Source organism: Lipotes vexillifer, unplaced genomic scaffold, assembly GCF_000442215.2.
Source record: "Lipotes vexillifer unplaced genomic scaffold, Lipotes_vexillifer_v1.1 scaffold294, whole genome shotgun sequence".
In the NCBI taxonomy this organism is placed as follows: Eukaryota; Metazoa; Chordata; class Mammalia; order Artiodactyla; family Lipotidae; genus Lipotes; species Lipotes vexillifer.
Genome location: NW_006783917.1, coordinates 89,812 through 104,570, shown reverse-complemented (window position 1 = coordinate 104,570; position 14,759 = coordinate 89,812). Strand labels below are relative to the sequence as shown.

Here is a 14,759-nt window from a genome sequence, read left to right as displayed (position 1 = left end):
AAAAAAAAAAAAAAAAAAAAAAAAAAAAATGTCTTTGGAAGGTTTTGGTGAAAATTAGTAAAGGAAAACCTCACTAAGATGGAGTCAGGAAGCCAGAAGGGGGAGCTCTCAGGCAGTACCACCTGATGTCAATTACAGGAAGCATTGTCAATTACAGACCCCAACAGAAGAATCATCAACAGGAAAGAATCATCCATCACAGGTCCCAACAGGAAAAGATGTACATGGTGTCTCCTACAAGAAATTGACTACCCCAGCAACTAAGCCAGTGAGAAAAGTCATCACCCTGAACTCTCACTTTTCTCTGATGGACTTTTTTCAGAATAACCCCTTCCATCTTGCTCCTTTTCTCTCTATAAAATAACATTCCTCTTTGTTGTTTGTTGGACTTGCCTATGGCTTTTGCCATAGCTTGCTTTTCCTGAATTGCTATTCCTCTGCTATTCCCGAATAAACCCATTTTTGCCGGTAAAATAACTTTTATTTTTAAGGTCCGTATTTGAAATCAAGGTTATAAATTGGGAATTGGCTTCTTCTGTATTCTGGGAGAGTCAGCGTAACATTGGAATTGCTTCCTCCTTAAATATTTGAGAGAATTAACCAGTGAAGCCATCTGGGTAGACTTTCTTTATGGGAATTATCCAATTGTAGATCAAATAAATTGGCTAGTTTGCAATCTTTTTAGTAGTTATCTGACTAATCCAATTTTCTTTCTCTACTTGTGTCCATTTTAGTAAGTTGTATATTTCTAGGTATTTTCCCATTTAATGTATTTACTATTGCAATTCGTTAATAATATCCTTGTACTAGCTTTTCATTTTCTACAGAACCTGTTTTTATTCCTGAAGTTGTTATTCGTGAATTCTCCTTTTACTACCAATAGTGTGAGGTGTTTTACCCCAGTTTCACCTAATTTAAACTCCATTGACAGGGTGCTGCTGAGTGAAAGAGTAACAGCTCTAGCTAATAGTCATTTGATAAGTTCGAGTTTATTAGTTATAGTTCTGGCAGGAGAGAAATGGCACTCTCAAACTGGGCAATTTGAAGAAAGCTGAGTGAAACATTTATTTATAAAGTTATCTGTGGTGTTCAGGGAAATAGCAAGGGGGTAGTGTAGGACCCTGGGGTAGTAACTGCAGATTATTACCACCCAAGGACCTGGGGAAGAGAATGGTTACCAGGCTGAATTGTGAGTAGCTATAGGGGAAGGACTCCCAGACAGATGCTGATACCAACAACTCAGGAATGAAGCCAAGGAAAAATACCCTGACCTCACTTTCCTCTGGTCCTCCAGCCTCTTTTGAGAGCCTCCTGTTGACTGAACCAAATCAGGTGCTGACAGGCAAAGGAGTAGTTAGTCTTTATATATCAGCAACCTGGGAGGGCAAACACAAGATATTCAACACATTTTGGATAGCCATTTTGTTATACTTCTCAGCAGTGTCATTGGCTTAGTAGGTCGGTACTCAGTGAGGCTACAAAACTGGAGGAACTTGTTAAGCAATGACAAGTATATTGTCTCCCCTGACAACTCAGGCTGATTTCTAGATGAAGAGGTTGGAAGACAGAATGCTAGTGGTATCTTTTGGTGTCTTCTGGTTACATTTAGCAAGGAACAGAACTAGCAGTTAAGCTCAGGCTGATATAGGTTAGTTGGCAGTAAAAATGGAAAGAAAAGAGAAGAGAGAATCCAGAAATTTGGTGCCTTTTGGATTGAAAACTCAAATGGTTTTGGACTCCAAATATGCAGAGGTAAGGTTCAGAAATGTTTTCTGCATTAAAGATCCATTAAAACAGAGTTCTGCCACAAACTATACTAGTGTAGAGTTCCCCCCAAGCTGGCTTACCTCAGTGTAACTACCCTTGTGTTGAAAGAAGAGAAGGAATGGGGGGAGGAGATTCAAAGAACTATATCGGCCTGGGGGGCTGTGACTAGTAATTATGACTCTTCAAGATATCTGGCTGTTTTTCAGGCAAATGAAATCAACTGGAAGCAAACAGATCAGAAGCCTACTCGTTTTCTCGAATTGCTCAGCTAAAGAAATCACACCCCAGACTGAAAAAGCCTTTAACTGTTTAAGACTTAAAGTAAACCTTGGGTTTTGAAACTTGCATTGACAGGATAGCGTGTGTGAAAACTGCATCACTTCCCAGAAGATCTGGTACCAAAGAAAACCCCCAAAACCCCAAAAAACAAACAGACCACAGAGGATAATACAGCAAAAAAGCCAGAGTCCCCCTCCCCCCTTCAGGCAAAGCCAGAGTCTCCGTCCCCCTCCCCTCTCCGGCACAATGGTGAAATCATTAATCCCAAATTGAAGACTGTAGGAAAGTCAAGAAAGTCCCCACTTCAGGGCAGAGACCTTACAATGCCTACTTGTAGGGTTGTACCATGGCTATTGACCAGTGATCTCATTCTTCCCTTTTCTAAATGAGAGATTTGATTGTAGATTTTCTCTCTGCTCATGACTACAGAGTGTGTGCTCAGGCCAGATAAATCGTCCCTCGATCATGAGAAGCCACAGTATCCTAAAGGAGAGGGCAGTGCCGCTATTGGAGATCTGGATTTGAGTTGGGTATAGTAACTGCATGGAATTTTAGGATGTTTCCCTGGAGTGGGAGTGAATGTATTCAGTGTGAGGAACACGGGATTTATAGAGACAGTAGATGTGGCAAAGACAAAAGATGTGTTTGTCCCTTGAAAATTCATGCGCCCTTTCTGTTGTGTAGAGTTGTTTCTGGGAGGCATGTATATGTCTGCATTTCTCAGCAGCTAGATAGGACTTTTAGACTAGCTCTCACCAGTGGGCTATGAGTAAAATAATGAATGTTATTTTGGGGCTGAAATGTTTAAGAAGCAGGTATACGTTCTCCATTTTCTCTTCTCCAGTCCACTGGCTGGAATTGAATGACTGCAAAGCTCTAGACGGTGGAGCTACAAGGCAAAGCAGCCTAAACCACCTCGTGGAAATATGCTCACTGAATACCAGCATTGGACTCTGTGAGCAAAGAAAAACAACTCTGTTGTGTTAAGTCATGAATTTCAGGGTTTATCTGAATCCTCTGCTACTCATACTCAATGATTACAAAGTACACAAAGTTCTGTAAATTACTTTGTGGGTCCAGGAGCAAATATATATCTATATCTATATGTTTCTCTCTACATATCACACATATATAAATTTAAGGGCAAAGAAATAAAAATTTACTTAAGCTTATACATTTAGATTTTAGATAATGGTGTCTGATTAGCATGCAATTGCTTTAGGGCAACCTAAATCTAGGAATTTACCAGTTTATCCTCTTACAATTTAAACTCAGGAGGTTGAACCCAACAATGTGATAGGATTTAATAAGACAGTCAGCGTGTTTTAATATCATTGTATCCTTCACAGCATCTATACAGTGATGGAGAGACAGTATTTCTTGAGTATAAGACAAAGAAGACAAATGATCTTAAGGGTTAGTGATAGGAATTAATAATACATTCATGCATCTGTATGCCTAAATGCATAGGCTGTTACATACATGCAAGATGACTGTAAGGTCACTAGCTATTGTGGAATTAGACCCCAGAATATTGCACCATTATATTATTCTGGAGTTAGAGTGATATCTTTACTCCTGACTTTTAAAAGCAAGTTGGTGCTAAAGTTCAAATCTATGACTGTAGCAGGGAACATACCAATGTATGTCATGCCTGTCATTTGCCTGTTTATTCTCAAATCCATTCCTTTCCACTCCACTGCTTGGCTCTGTATCACAAGAGGCTGACCCTGCAAACTACATTTTCCTGACCCCCTTCTCAGCTGGGAGACACTGACAGGAATACTGAAGGGCAGGCGGATGGGAGATCTCCTCTTACTTTCATTTAAGGTGGCATCCCTGGCAGGGCAGGTGGCATCCCTAACACCCACGGGACAGCCCCTGCTCTGTAGTCACAACTTTGCATGGCAGCCTCCCTGGTGGTTCCTGGTGGTACTGATACCCTGCATCCCACCAGTTCTAGAGGTGGTGGTGCCTTCCTGCTGCTGCCAGATTACTTCATCATCCCATGTTTGTCTCCTCAGTTCTTCCAGTACCGTTGTAACTGGTTCCTCATATTAGAGTCCTTCAGACTTGAATGCTCTTCTCCAGAGAGGACCCTAATCAATATATGTGTGCACTAATGGCTACATAGAACACAGTATGTAACACAACTTGCATATATCAACTTACCAACAAAATAACTTTTCAGTGATTATTTGTTGAATGAGTGAATATATGTATGGAAGGGTTACTTGAAAACTGGGGGTAGGGGGAGATATTTTAATGTTTCAAAGTTAAACCTAGAAATCCCTATTAATATTTTGTGTAACTGTTAACAAGTCCAGGCTTGTACTGCTCACCGCAGGACAGGCCAGTAAATCGAGAGACGACTTGTTGGGGCAAGGAATAGCGACTTTATTTGGAAAGCCAGCAGACCGTGATGATGCTGGACTGGTATCCCGAAGAGCCATCTTACCCCACATAGATTTCAGGCATCTTTTGTACTAAAAGGGGAGGGGGTGTGGTTGGTTGTTGCAGACTTCTTGGTGCTGGAATCCTTTGTTCTTGCAGCTCTCCACGTAGGTCAGGTCACGATGTTCCTGTAAGCCTCCACAAGACAAATGTTATTCTCTGTTCTGCAACTTTTTATCTCTAAATGAATGGAAAAGTGTTACACCTTCAAAGGTCGGAGCCTTGAGAATGGGCTATCCTGCTACGTTCTTTTCTATAAAAGGTGCAGAGCCAGCATGACTAAGCACAGGCAATAGAACACAAATGTTAGAACTAAACGGAAAGACTTAATAAGGAGGCAGCTTTACTCTTCTCTGTTACATAACTATATGCTAAGGAGGAAATTTTAGTAAGAGGTATTAGAAATGGTGCTAATAAATTTGAATGGAGCCCCAGAATTAAAATGGTAATACAGTCAGAAATTCAAAAAAGAAGGAAATCTGGAGGCAAAGATTACAGCCATTATTAAAGCAAGTACCTTTTCAACCCTTTTCCACTTTGATTCACAATAGGAAATATATTTTATATTGAGAACTAGTGCAATCATATATACATGAGATTCCTGCTATATTTTCTATTCATTTCCTTCTAGCATATCCTACCCAGTGTGACACAGTTTGAAAACATGGGTCTTGGCATATTACAGGAACCATGATCATCTTTGAAAATGTATCCAAAGGATTAAGGCATAACTCATCCTTTGCTCACTCTTTCTTTGTCTTCCTCCATAGTGGCCACCTACTGTTTTGGTCATCTCAGTGTGTGTTCACCCGCTTTCCTCTTGGAAACTATCACTCTCCTTTTCTTAGTCCATAGGGTTCAGGTCAACTTCCTGCCCCCCTCTCCTGTCCCCCCGACTCTCCAACTTGACCAGCTCTGGGGGAAGCATGTCATCTGGTTTTGGTCAAGCAGAGAAGCCATCTCTCTGACCACAAGGAATGTCTCAGTAGTTGGCACATAAGCTAAGATAGGCCAATGAACTCTCTCACCAAAAACACTTTCTTGTTTGGCCAGACTGGAAGCTGGTGAGAATCAGGGATGGATCCTGGGAGCCATCAGATGGAGAGAGCTGCCTAATAGAGAAGCTACCAAGAGGGAAGGCATGGAGGGACGATGACATTTGTGATCTGGCATCCGCTCATTTTTCCTGAGCACCGGTAAACTGAGTTCTGAAATTCTAATGTAAGTAAAAAGCTATTTACAAATGATACTTAATTTGTGAAATGACTTAAATTAGAAATGTATACTTTCAGACCTCTTCAGTATCCCAAATTTATAAACAGATAGGGCAAAATTAGACTGAAATCATCACATAATCACTTGTATTTTAAATGGTACTGCAAATATTTAAAATTATGTTTATAATTTTATACAGTTGTGTTGAATATTTCAATGGCATTATCCAGTCTCTTAATCTTTTTTCAGTGCCAGCATATTGTTAGTTTTACTGCACTGGGAGCCCTGCTTCATTTATTAAGAAAAATAGGTTTGAAAAAATTATTTACATTAGGGTTTTCAGTGAAAAATTCAATTAAGGAAATTAAGACCCCCCCCCCCGCAAATTTAATATTTATTTTTTTCTCAGCCAGTAAATAGAGGTACCCTGTTGTGGTCCGTGTGCGGGTTGGAAGAAGAGTTTCCAGACACAAAGTAGTTTAGCTGAGAGTGAGTTTATTGAGAACAAAGAGCAGAGTTAGTGAGGGGCGCTGCGAATACAGGGGTCGACTTCCTGATGGACCAGGGAGAGCCGACCCCCCTTTGTGGTGCAGGCTAGTAGCCAACTTTGATAGCCTCAAGACAAAGAAAATTCCTGCTGGCGGGATGGCGTTAGGTGATTGGTCAGGATGCTACATGGTTGCTACATGGTGAATATTTTACCTAATATGGACTCGAGGGCTGTCCGGTTCAGGTCAGGAGAGCCCACGGCAACAGTCGCTATGGGGGTTCAGTTAATTCCGGAGATTTTTGTCCTGTGCCCTTGATATAGGGCTCCACACCTATAACATTTTAGATTTATTTAAAGCTATTTATATAAGACACATTTTAATGTAAAAACAACTTTTAAAAATATAATGCATATTTTTTTTCAGTTCTACTCAGTATGTGGTTTTAAATGTCTGCATAGTTTATTGATTTAAAAACAATAATTCAAAGCACAAAGTATATTGAAGGCCGGCAGTGCAAAGACTTATCCACAAATGCAAAGTTTAAGCTATAGCTTTGAACATTACCGTGGAAAAAAGAGTTGAGATAAATGATATTCCTCATACCTGTATCATCGACTGGTTAGTTACTGCCACAAGGTATGAACAAGTTTGTGCCTAATTTTACAACTTCTCTTAGATGTTCACTACTTGGTGTTTTTCAAAGACGTTATGTGGACATCTAGAAAACAGTCACTCCTATTCAATGCACTCCTTGGAAGTGAAGGCAACAGTTCTCTGTGGCAGAATTAAAACAGAGCAAGATCTGACAACCTGCCAATATCGCTAGGAAATCCTTATTAATCTCACATGGGTGGATTTTGCTCCCACCTGGGAGCTTTGGAGTTAGCAGGCGGAATGTGTTACTTCTGCAGTATTTCTATGAAGAAATGATTGATTTGGAAATCTTGTGCTTTCACTATTATTAGCATTAATTATTGCTTGCAAATAGCCTTACCCAAAGCAGGTGCATTGAATGATCCTATCTTAAAATACCTGACAGGGAAAATGGCAAAACATCACACCTATTTTTACCTCTTGTTATTACAGCTTTGAAAACACAAAAGCATCTTCAGTTGAGGTGTTGACAAAATTGGTTTCTTTCTCTCAGTAGCTATACATAGAAGACTAAGTAACTTCTGAAGATTAGGAAAAAAAAAGTTTTATTGAAAAGTAGGCATTTTTGAAATTGGTACAAATAAACAAAGAAGTAATCTGAAAAAAATTACATTTGTATTTTTTTCTTAACAAGCATGTTTTAGGAGCACTAACTATCCTTTTTGCTATAACTATTAAGAGTTTAATTCCTGAGATTTTTGTAGTCAAAATTCTTAAAGTAAGCAGAGAGGAAAGAAATGTTTTCCCCAGATGGGAGGCTGAACTGTGGATTAACATCTCAGCCAGTTAATTTCTGTCACTTTTCCATACATTAGATTTTTCATTTAGGATATATTCACACTGTAATTTATTCCTTACCTACGGGCCCCCAAAGGTGCCGCATCCTCAAAGAGCTGAAATATTCGGCTGAAAGATGGTATATAAGTAAAAGTTATTGTTACTAAATATTTGCCATTGTAGGTAGCTTCCTTCTTTTAAAGTGCGAACATAGAAACAAAATGAGTTTTTCACATCTGGTTTGATATAAATAACAATTCAAGTATCTCCTTTAAAATGATGTTCTGAAAAACATTAACATTTATGAATCACAAATTTAAATATATTTTCTGCAAGGCAGAATATTCCTGGAATATCCTTTGTTTTAATCATTACTTAGACTGTAAAGGTCAAAACCTAGCTTTGGTCCACGTCATATTTTTGATAGTTCCTCATTTTTTAAATCTATATACTTAACTAATGATTTAGAAAAAATGAACATCAGGTGCATGAAAGGAAAGCTTCAAACGATAACATTTCATTGAAAAAGCTGTATTCAAATGAAAATGTGGTCTAAGTCATTTGTGCTTATTTTCAGTTAAAGCTGACACATAAGATGTTCACTGAGCTTTCGTGTGAAATGGGGTTGTATCATAATCTTGAAAATGAATTCCCTTAGCAGTTGTGATCTTCATTATAGCCCCATTCAAAGCGTCATCTTCAATGAGTGTTATTAATCCAGTGGCAATCATTGATGGGCTAAAAATAAAGGAAACATCGGGGTTTTAAAATTAAAGAATGAGGCATAATTATCACATCGTCTTGAGTTATTTTTGAAGTATCTATCACCTTTAACATGTAATAGGGAAATGTATATCATGAAGCTATTGCTACTTTCGTTTTTTATTCAATTAGATGACTAAATTATAAATTTAGTGGTAGATTTCCACACCCACCCTTCTGTTATTTTATAGGAAGGATTCATAAATTTATATTTATTATTTACATTGAGTAAATGATTATTTTTCCATCTTTAACCTATCAGTAGAATTTAGACTTAGCAGATAGAAATGTTTATTAGAGTAGAAATTTGAAGAATTGTAACTAACATTTATTCAACGTCTATCTATTATTTATCTGCTACTGTTTTAAGTACCTTACATATATCAACTTATTTGTGGACTTTCCAAAGCCCCCTAAGTTTGTTTTAGTATTGTCTCCATTTTACATGCAAGAAAATCAAGGTAAGTAGAGGTTGATGGATAAGTTCATGGTGGGTGTGGTGGAGTCAGGATTAGAACCAGATGACTCCGTCCTGTGAGACGCCAACTGCTCTAACTCAGGCATGGCTCCCCAAACATGCGTGTTGATCAGTTGTTTCTTAGGAAAGTGGTTGAAGTTAGGGGGGCATATTTAATTTCACAAAGGGTATATATGAATATTGCTTGGAATTTAGGCAGATAAGGTATCATTGCTTCCAAAGACAACTAAACATCACCTTTTAAAAGAAGTATCTGATTATGGTTGAAGGTATTAATGATGCATTCTTTTATTATTTAATAAAGGTATTGATAATTAATAAAGGTATTAATGATGCATTCTTTTATACCTAAAAGCAAAATTCATGATGTGTCAACATATTCTATTCAGAAACCCAGAAAAAGTATTTTTTTTCAGAGATTTTGTCAAACCAAAACTTTGAAGCTTGCATGAGTTTCTCAAATTTAAAAGCTAATTTTTTTCCTTTCGATTGCTTATGTCTAGATAGCACTTTGCTCCATTGTATAAAGGAAGATAGGTATAGTTTTACTTACTCCAAAATTCCATAGTATTTCATCATATCCTTGATATGATCCGCGTATTCTATATATTGTCCCATGTTTTCTTCTTTTTCAATGGATTTGAGGATGGGTGTATTAACAAAGCCTGGGCAAATGGCATTCAGTCTCACACCACTGTTCATGAGATTAGCAGCCATCTGCCAATTGGAAGTAGAAGGTTGCAGATTTCAGGAGTTTTGTAAATGTATAACATAGGATAAACTGATAATTAAAGCTAGTTAAAAGATGCTGATGTGAAAAGTACTAGACAGCTGTCCTTCTAGCTATATAATGATGACAATGGTAAGGCTGACTGGTGGCAGAAAGTAAAAGAATACATAACTAAAGTGCTGAACTAATTCTTGCAAGCCTCACCTAATTACTTTTTTAAAAAAATCAATATTACTGGGCGACTCCTGAAAATACTTGATTATCTAAAGTGCTCTTATCTACTGAACACTGCAGGCAGCTGAAGGTAATAAAGCTGAGACTTAGAATTGATATCCCAAGTTTTCTTTGAAATTGGGGTTGTATTAAAGAGAATACTTACTTAAAAAATACTGTTAGTGGAAAATTTTAGGACTTTGATTGATTCTAAAGACACTCTTAGTAATTTGCCCTATCTGGAAGACAATTTTAATTATTTTTAGACTAACCTTCTTTGGCTTTTATTTGAACTATTTATAAAACAAAATGTAAGTCAATTATTTGTGGATTCCATTTGCTTTCTTGCTAAAATTTATTCATAACCCCCCTAATCAATACTTGTGGTGCTTTCAAGGTTTTCTGTGGACAAGCACAGAGTAATAAGAAATTTGAGTTGCCCGATGTGGACTAAGGTCAAATAAAACGATGCTCTGCTTCCTTGTTTCAGCTCTTACACCATGAACAAGTGTCCTTTTCGCGGTACTTGCCCATGTTTTTCTCATCTTTGTGCTTGTGTTGGTGATTTTGCTATGTGAAGTGTCTTCAAGGCATAGTGCTGAAGTGCTGTCTAGTATTTCTAAGTGCAAGAAGGCTGCAGTGTGCCTATGGATAAAATACACGTTAGAGGAGCTTCCTTCAGGCATGAGGTATAAATGCTGTTGGCCATGCTAACACAATACATATTAAACACAATGCATATTAAATAAGGTGTCTTTAAATAGAAATATACATAAAACTAGGCTATGTGTTGATTGGTTATTCAAAATGTTGTAGCCAGAGGTTCAAAGGAACTTAACCCCGAATTTCCCCTATGAGCAACAGTTTAGTACCCTCTAATTCAGTGTTTGCAAGTGAATTTATACAACATAACTAACAAATAATGAGCATCAACTGTACCGGTGTCCAGTCTTATAACTGTAAAGGCAACAGTTCTGGTCTTTGCTTTGATTTACTTTGCTTTGTAGTAGTGTTATGTGTTCATTAAAAGTTGAATTAAAGATTAAGTCTTTGCAAATTAAATTAAAATTCCCAAGCAATTTCAATTAAGAGTGTGAGAGCTGCCAATCTTCCTTTTTGACTGACCGTTTACCGTTCACCATCTGCTTTCTCTATCCCTAGCGTTTCTTGTTATCAATGATTTCCTGTTCGTCTGGCCCCTCTCTCCATTTCACCTAGACTAACCACTGCAGAGGTCTCCCAACTGCTCTTTCCTTTTCTGCACTTGTCCTCTCTCATACATTCTTTCTGAATCTCTCTTTTTATGTCTTTATTTTGGTTTTTTTGGCCATGCCACGCAGCTTGCAGAGGATCTTAGTTCCCCGACCAGGGATTGAACCCAGGCTCTTGACAGTGAGAGTCCTAACCACCGGACTGCCAGGGAATTCCCATACATTCTCTAAAGAGCAGATAGAATGGTCTTCTTCAAATGGAAATATAATCTTGTCACTCCTGTGCAGAAAAAACCCATTGACGGCTGTATTTAGAATAAAATCCAAGCTCATGACCCTGACTCATAAGCCGCCTTTCGTCTGGCTTCTGCTTACATCTCCAGTCAATCACATGCTCCTTTCCCCTTGCTCATCAGGCTCCATTCAAGCTGCCCTTTTTTTTTTTTTTTCAGTTATTATAAAAAGGCACTTCATGCTATGAATGCATGTGGTCAGTTAGTTCTAAAATAGTTTTCTAAGCTCTGTACACTTTCACCCTAGGTCTCCATGGAGACAGCATCCTTGACAACCCTATCAGCTAAACTCTGGCACACCCCTCCTTCCATTCTCCACACTCTCACTCATTTTTTACCATATCTTCAGGGACAAGTAGCACCTGGAGCATACTGTATATTCCGTTTAAGGAAGTCTTACGTTAATGATTTTTAAATTTGGAGTCAATTTCAAAACAATAAGGAGTATCTTCCCATTTTTTACCCTTAAGGATATTTTTCAATAACCTGCATTTAGAATCTACTTCATTTTAAAATTATCTATTCTAGGGACTTCCCTGGCCGTCCAGTGGTTAAGACTCTGTGCTTCCAGTGCAGGGGGCACAGGTTTGATCCCTGGTCGGGAACTAGGATCCCACATGCCGTGTGGTGAGGCCAATAAATAAATAAATAAAGTAAATAAATAAAATGGCTAATTTCATGTTAAAGTAAAATAAAATTATTCTATATTTAGTCCTTTACATGATCTGAAAACTATTGTTTAGTAACAAATATTGAAGTAGAACTTAGTTTTCTATCTTTAATCCAGACGTATTGAATTCTAACTCTGTTCCCCTCTACTTTATAGAACTCATGCATCACATATGCGCAGAAAAGAGAAAAAGAGACACTGCGGTCGTTGTATCCTCACCGCTGCCGAGCGTGTGAATCCAATTACGCCATGTTTGGAAGCACAATAAACAGGCTGTTGTGCAACAGGCATCAGCCCTGAGACAAACAAATAAAAAACAAAAACACTTTCATGAAAAAAATAAGCAGACAAACCCCAATACTTGCTATGAAAATGAATAATTTGCGCCTGTTCCATTTTAAGATTAATCTAGAAAATACACTAAGGTAATCACTGGACAACTTGGTAAAACTCACTAGTCCAGGCATAGTTTATTCCTCCTATAACCTCTACTATACTGTCCAAAATTTATGGTCAGTAAGCTACCGCCTAGGGATGTAGCCAAGAGTGATACATAAGTTTTTCTGCTTCCCTGATGAAGACAAGAGAAGTCAATGTTATCTAAAACACCGAAAGAATCATCTTGAAATCCAGTAAGTTACTATCTAATTTTCAGTTTTTATGTCTGGATTTTTAAAAAGTGTATATTCTTTATTTTTTAAGGCTTCCAAATGGCTGAAGGACTTTAAACTGCTTGAGCGGGATCTGGAGAGTATTATTTGTCTTCGTTATAAGTTGGTAAGCATTTCCCTGTCACGAATTGCACCAAACAATGCCGCTAAGTGTTTAAGAAAATTAAAAGTTAACTTCTTTTGATTCTGATCTGTAGCAGATGCCTAGATCCTCTCATCCCATGACTTAGGAAAAGAAAGTCAGAAATAAAAATGTTTGATCCTATTTTATTTCCTTTCATAATTATGTACTCAGCAACAGAATTCAAGCAGCTTTAGAATTGGCTTAATTTTCCATTTACACACAATAGTAACTGCTCAAAAATACGATTAAATCCATGGTGTGGAGAAAAAGTGATACTGCAGCAGATATGGCATCTTTTCTCCCCTATCTCCCAGCCCGACGTTACCCGCTCCCTGCTACCAGAAGAAACAAAACAAGAAAAACTGATTTTTCTGTAGTTATTATCACTATCAAGCTTATTTCTCATAATGGACAATTCTCTATCTCAATCAACAGTGAAACTTTTAACTAGAGCCATTTGTACATCTTGGCTTTTAACTAATTCCTTGAGTTAACGTGTTCTACCATTTTTTAAATTTGTGATTTCTCCAAGGAAGAGCGATCCCTGATTACTTTAATGTTATTAATGTCAAATGTCATGATACTACTAAATGATTCTGCTGAGACGTGGTCATCTCCACCCAGCTAACTAGTCCCAGAACCCCACCGATGGTGAGCGTGTTGTACCAAAGTGCAGTAATAAAGGCGGACCTTAACCACTCCCTGGGTGCCTGCCAGGTCTCAATTTATGAAGTATGTTTGCTCAAGAGCAGTTTAAATCCCTGGGGATGGTAGATCACACAGAGTGCATCCTCCCAATGATCTCAAAGTATGTAACGTGGTTCTCTTTTTGTTTTGTTTTGTTTTTTCGGTTCAGTAGCATGTGTAAGTTAATTAAGTTTGTCAGTGTCAGTCAACAAGAATTCATGATGCCTCCACAGGGTGAACAGGTGTATTAGGAGATCGAGATAAAGAGAATAAACAGGTGCAGCCGGGCGTTGCTGCTTCTTGTTCTTGTAAGTTAGTCACTGTTCTACCCGCTCCTTCAGTGTTTATGAGACCAAGGTAGTGGTTGTAGGTGGCATTCACAGACAGCAGGAAATGCAGAGTGAACCTGAGTCAGAGTTGAGCTGTTGACAGCCACAAAAAACACAAGGATGTCAAAGATGAATGGGAATGAATTTCTGTTATGCATGTGGAGGCACTGAACTTCTGAACCCAAACTGGTTCAGTGTCACAGCAGCAAAAGAGAGCAAATACTGTTGTGTTGGTTCTGTCTCAGAAGCCAGCTGCAAAACACATACTTTCCTTTAAAGGTAGAATTGCAGATGCAATCAGAATTTGTTTGCATTTTTAAAGTGGCACTTAGCTTTATGACTCTCGTGGCATTCCAATGACATTTTCACTGCAGTCCTGCAGAATGTTTCCTCTTGCATTGCTTTCACTCTCTGGCATTAGATCAAAGGCTGCATAAATCCATTTCAGACATTCAGAAATCAAGCATCCTTTTAAGATATTTTTCCAGCTTTTTGGTATAACTGGCATGCAATAAACTGCATATATTTAAAGTGTGTGGTTTGATACGTTTTGACATAGGTCTACACCCACAAAACCACGACCACAATCAAGATATGAACACAGCTATCCCCTAAAAGTTTCCTCGTGCCCCATCATCCTGTCCTTCTGCGTTTCCCCTCCCCTAAGCAACCACTGATCTGTTTTGTGTCACTATAGATTAGTTTGCCTCTTCTAGAAGTTTACATAAATGTAATCATACAGTGTAAACTTTTCTGTCTGACTTCTTTCACTCGGGATAATTCTTATGGGATTCATCCATGTTGTAATGTGTATCAATAGCTCATTTCTCTTTCTTCCTTTTTTTTCCCTCTTTCTTCTTTTTTTTTTCTCTTTCTTCCTTTTTTTTTCCTCTTTCTTCCTTTTTTTTTTTTCTGAATGGTATTACACTGTAAGGATATACCTATCAATTGCAT

General features: G+C 38.0%; 1 protein-coding gene across 5 annotated transcripts in view; it reads right to left on the bottom strand.

The window, feature by feature from the left end:
- Positions 1-6,646: 6,646 nt before the first annotated feature.
- Positions 6,647-14,759, bottom strand: part of HPGD (15-hydroxyprostaglandin dehydrogenase) — a 29,281-nt gene continuing 21,168 nt past the window's right edge. Inside the window, exons 5-7 of one of the 5 annotated variants that reach the window (XM_007456427.1) lie at positions 12,214-12,290; positions 9,431-9,594; positions 6,647-8,375 (exon numbers count right to left, since the gene is read on the bottom strand). In XM_007456427.1, coding sequence (XP_007456489.1) covers positions 8,237-8,375; positions 9,431-9,594; positions 12,214-12,290 — 380 coding nt within the window. In that variant the 3' untranslated portion in view covers positions 6,647-8,236. The remainder of the gene's footprint in view (positions 8,376-9,430; positions 9,595-12,213; positions 12,291-14,759) is intronic. The other 4 variants (XM_007456428.1, XM_007456430.1, XM_007456429.1 and 1 more) reach the window with 4 other exon arrangements.